The sequence below is a fragment of the Acanthisitta chloris genome, unplaced genomic scaffold (genome assembly GCF_000695815.1).
Source record: "Acanthisitta chloris isolate BGI_N310 unplaced genomic scaffold, ASM69581v1 scaffold19147, whole genome shotgun sequence".
Lineage (NCBI taxonomy): Eukaryota > Metazoa > Chordata > Aves > Passeriformes > Acanthisittidae > Acanthisitta > Acanthisitta chloris.
The window spans coordinates 10,738-15,751 of NW_008684504.1; the positions used below are offsets into that span (position 1 = coordinate 10,738).

The 5,014-nt window shown below is 50.1% G+C and overlaps 1 protein-coding gene across 1 annotated transcript in view; it reads right to left on the minus strand.

Moving 5' to 3' along the window:
• Positions 1–4,706, minus strand: part of SLC25A48 (solute carrier family 25, member 48) — a 13,021-nt gene extending 8,315 nt beyond the window's left edge. The window contains exons 1-2 of the mRNA XM_009079373.1: positions 4,661–4,706; positions 2,593–2,636 (exon numbers count right to left, since the gene is read on the minus strand). Coding sequence (XP_009077621.1) covers positions 2,593–2,636; positions 4,661–4,706 — 90 coding nt within the window. The remainder of the gene's footprint in view (positions 1–2,592; positions 2,637–4,660) is intronic.
• Positions 4,707–5,014: the final 308 nt, after the last annotated feature.

Here is a 5,014-nt window from a genome sequence, read left to right on the forward strand (position 1 = left end):
CAGTGTCCAGTCCCATCTGCTGGCTCAGCCCTGACTTACACTAGGATGAAGCAGGAAATTATTTGGGAATTTAAAGCCCAAAGGAGCGTGTCCTCCAGAGTTCATGCCTGGGGAGAGCTTTTGGATGGCAAATAGTAGGTTGAATGCCACAATCTTTGGCCCAGAGCCCTGCAAGAGGCTGGTGGGTGCCACGGTGTGACCCTGGCTGGGGAGCAGGAGGGAGTGAAGTCCAGGTTCACCTCTTACCCCAGGCTCACCTCCCACCCCACCATGCAGCTGTGTGCACACACTGAGCGTCACCACACTGCTCTGTGCCTGGCCAGAGGCCATGGAGAAGGCAGCAACAAAAGCAGAATATTTTCTGAGCCCTTAGGAACAAGTTGGTACGTGAAGAAGCTGCTGCAGCTCACGCAGCACACGTTGTGCAATGTGGGCAGGTCTGGGCCATGGGTGCAGACCATGCACACCCTAAATCACCTGAGGGTAATGCACTGTGACACACTCTCCAGGGGGGACAGCAGGGAGGCACCTGCACCGTGAGCAGCCCAGGACAGGACAACTGCAGTGCCCAGCCCTGAGTTCCTTCCTGGCCTCATCTGAATGCTTAGCCCAGGCATTTCCATTTTGCCTCCATGGGCTTGTTGGGTTTTTTTCTTTTACACAGTAACCAGGTATTTAGAGGTTCAGGTTAATACCTTTTTTCAGTAACAGAGGGCAACTGAGCCATCCTCACAACCTGCTCCTACACATGACCCTTAGCTAATCTGTTAACACCCAGCTCTGCTGTCCCTGGTGGCACCTCTGACAAAGTCAACTGCTACCAGTATGGATATTCCTCAGGAAAATTCTCCCTTATGTTATGTTTCGATTAGAAAGGGCTTTCAGGGGACACCCAGAAGCTGAAGAAAGTTCTGGGAAAATGAATGCAGTGGAGAGGATGAAAAGTGAGTAAAGGCAGAACTTTTAGAATTTTGTGAGACTGTGGGAAAAAAACAGCTGCTTGGGTTTGAGGGAAGCTGCAAAACTGGGAAGGGGTGGCTGAAGGAGGAAGCCTGCTTGATGGGAAGCTGTGTAAAAACTCTCTTTCCCACTTTCCTGCCCCTAAATTTGGAAAGGTAACAAGCTGCCTACTTGGTATTCCCAGGCAATGTCCCAAGCCAAGGGTAACAGAGGGGGCAGCCTGACAGTTTTTCTTTATAAGTGCTGAAGGATGGGCTTGCTCTTTCTTGGCATCCAGAAACTCTGTGCTTCCCAGCAGGATCCTTGTTGCCAGAATCCTTCAAACCTGGCAATGACACCCTGACCAGCAGCCTGAGATGGGGGTTGCCTTGGCCTTGTGGTTTCTCCCATGTGGAATCTGTGCTCATCTTTGCACAGTGATGCTCCTGGGGCTGGGATCACCTTAGGAGCTCAGAAAGGATAGGGCTGGCTGGCCAGCTCCTTATCCCAGGAGCTGTGTGCAAGGGTATGGCTGTGCTGGCTAGGGAAGGGATGCAGTGTAGGCTGTGCTGGACTCTGCCTCCTCCCCATCCCTTTCCAAGGGTCTTTAAGGTGCAAACAGGACCAGCAGCTTTTGGGTTTGTGAAATCTAGCAGCCCTGCCTGGTGCCAGCAACCAGCCTTGAAACACAGTAGAGCACATAGAATCTTAGAATAGCTTGGGTTGGAATGGACACTTTAAGATCATCTAGTCCAACCTCCCTGCAGTGTGCAGGGCCATCTCCAACTAGACCAGGTTGCTCAGAGCCCTGTCCGACCTGACCTTGAATGTTTCCGGGGATGGGACATTGCCCTACCTCTCTGGGCAACCTGTGCCAGTGTTTTACCGCCCTCATTGTAAAAACTTTCTTCCTTATATCTAATCTAAGCCTACTTTCCTTCAGTTTAAAACAATTACCCCTTGTCCTATCACAATAGTCCCTGCTAAAAAATCTGGCTGGTTTATAGGTCCCCTTCAAGTACCCCAAGGCCACAATAAGATCAGGCAACACGGGAAAGCAACAGGATCTTCCTCTCTATCTCTGCATCAGTAGAGATTGTCAACTCAGTTGAGCAGGATGCATTGGTGTGTGCATGGGCTTGTCTGTATCGTGTTGGCAAATATCTTCTTGCTTCTCTAAATCTTTCCCTCTGAGAAATAATTGTCTGGCAGGAATTGTAAATACTCTGTGTCATAGCCCTGGGATAACAATCCCAGCACTCTGCCCTTCCAGCATTGCCAGCACTAGGAAAACACATAAAAATGTGCCTGCAGCAAAACAAATACAGTTCCCTCATTGCCCTTTGAATACTTGTTTGTGGCAAAGTTCAATAAAACATTGGCAGAACTGTTCTGTGAACCACACATTAAGTAAGGGCAGGTTTAATTTTCAGCATTAATTCTCCATGGAGGAACTCACACATATTAGTCAGTTCTTCTACTTTCTCTTTCAAAATGAGCTTGAGAGAGGAAGAAAGTCTTTGAAAACATTTTTATCCTGGCTAAATTCCCCCTTGGGGTAAGTGAATGTCCTTTGAAGTGTCACTTAGAGAGAGGGTCTGGATCAGTGGGGGTTTGGATGGTGACTTGAGAACATAGTTTGAAGTGTTTTACCTTGATGGTGTCCAGGGGATGGCCCACAACCACGCTGGCAACTCCTGGGGATGGAAGCAGAGTATTACACAAAACACTGAAAACATTTTGTGATAGGACAGGATGCAGAGGGTTTATAGGAGAGGAGAATTCCATAGGAACAGGGGTAAGGTGCCAAGCTAGAGCAATGATGAACATGGTGCCCTGTACCTGAGCACAACACTTTCTGTGACCATTCTCCTGGACTACATCAGCTTTATATCTTAAAGGCATCTGAGCAAGAGAAGGAGGTGTTGTGTTCGTATGTCCTGTCCATGACCAACCTCTCTTGCACTCCTGTAAGCTCACACAAATTTTTAGCCTTAGAATAGTGAGATTCCTGATAGACACAAGGAAATGCTTTCTTCTGCCTCAGAAAGAGATGTCCTAGAGCTGACTGCTAATGGGACCTGTGAACCCCTCACTCTTTGCTGTTTTAAGAGCAGTTTCTAGAGATACCTGTCAGTAATAATTCAGATAAAGAGGATTCTGCTCTGTATACATCTCTACAGTCCCATCCAGCCTCATTCCCTATGGTTCTCTGGGAGAAACTGACCCATTCTCTCTTACCATCTGCCCACCTACCCATGCCACTCACTGCCAGGGCCTCTTGTGGCAGCACAGAGTTTGGTTTCCCTCTAGTCCAGGAGACTGGAACAGCCTGTGTGCCATATGATTTTGTGTGTTTGTTGCAAACAACACTGGCAGTTTTTAGGGTTTGCAGAGATGGTGAGAAATTTGTGATGCTTCCTCATCAGGAAGTCTGTGCAAATCAGTGCCCATGAGTGCTTTGGAGACTACATGAAATTTCTCACTTATAGTGGGTAAATACATCATGCCCTTGCTAAACACATCATGACTTTACTCAAAAATGTGTTATAAAATGTCCCCTCTCCTCCTGGACCTGAGACCATCTGTGGTCTAATGCGACACACAAAAACTGCAATCTGTCACTGCTGCTGAGTGTTAGTAGCTGTTCACCTCCTGGGACATCCTGTCCCATGCCTGGGGGTGTGCAGCAACAGTGGGGCAGAAGGCATGACCACAGGCTACGAAGATCCAAAAATCAGCTGCTCACGTAAGCTTTTGGCAGAGATTCTGGGATTTCTAGAGTCAGCTAACTTATTAACCTTGTCTGGCCGGTCACCCGTGAGCCACCTCACACCCACCTCGTGTGCCTGGTGTGAGTGGTCAGCTGGGCAGAGTTTTTCTCTGTGGTGGCTGGTGGACCCTCTGCCCAGCCTGGAGTGGGGCAGCAAGGCTGCTCACCCTCTCAGCTGTGAAACCCAGTAGGTGTCTCTCAGTTCCGTGAAACATGTCCCTTTACTGGCACCTCTACAAGTCATCGTGTTTCGGTTTTCTTTCTGAGATGTGTTTCCTGGTGTTGCCATAGGCATTCCCAGCAGACAGGATCAATCCCTGCTCTGGCCATCAGCCCAGTGGCCGTGGCAGGGCAGTGGGGACAGAGCCCAGCAGTGCCTTTCCTAGGCATGAGGGGCTGGGGGACCCCAGGTTGGCTGCTGCCAACTGCACTCTGAAGCCAGCAGAGCTTCCAGGATGGGAGAGCTGGCAGAGCTGGGGGTATGGGAGGGCTCTAGAAGTCATCCCCACGCTGCAACATCACATGTTCTGTGACTTCAATTTTAAGTATTCCGCCTGTGGAAATGGGATGAAACTGCACTTGTGAGCCAAAACAAAGCAAAACAAACCTTGGGAGATGCTGGGCAGACACACAGACCATTGGTATAGTGTTATGGAATCATCAAGGCTGGAAGAGACCTTTAAGATCATCAAGCCCAACCATTAACCTCTCACTCTGCTGTAACCCCTAAACCCTAAACCATTTTTTTTCCAGCACCAGGTCTAGATGCCTCTTAAACACTTCCAGGGATGGTGACTCCCTGGAAGTGACTCCCTGCCCATCCCAGGCAACCTATTCCAATGTCTGAATTAATCTAGACATTAAAGACACGAGGGATTTTATCCCCAGGCACGGCTGCTTTCCCCACGTCTCTCCCTCCCCCCAGCCCGAACTCGCAGCATCACTTACCACCCACCAAGCCTGCCACGAAGTCCTGCAGCTGGAAACTTCCCATGCTGAGCCACCCAGCCCGTCCCACCGGGCTGCTATTCCCTGCCGGTCAGGGGATGTCCTGCCGGCAGAGAATCCCTCCGGACCAGGGTGGAACTCGATGATCTTTGAGGTCTCTTCCAAGCTGGTTAATTCTATGATTCTATGATGTCTACAGTCACAGGGTTCGCACCAGGCAGGGATTCCCCGACGGGAGGCGATTCCCACCAAGCCCCGTGCCCTCAGTCCGGACGGGACAGCGATCCCACAGCGGTGAGGGATCTCTCCGTTCTCGCGCGCCTCGCGCTCGGTGCCTCCGGCTCAGTGACATCA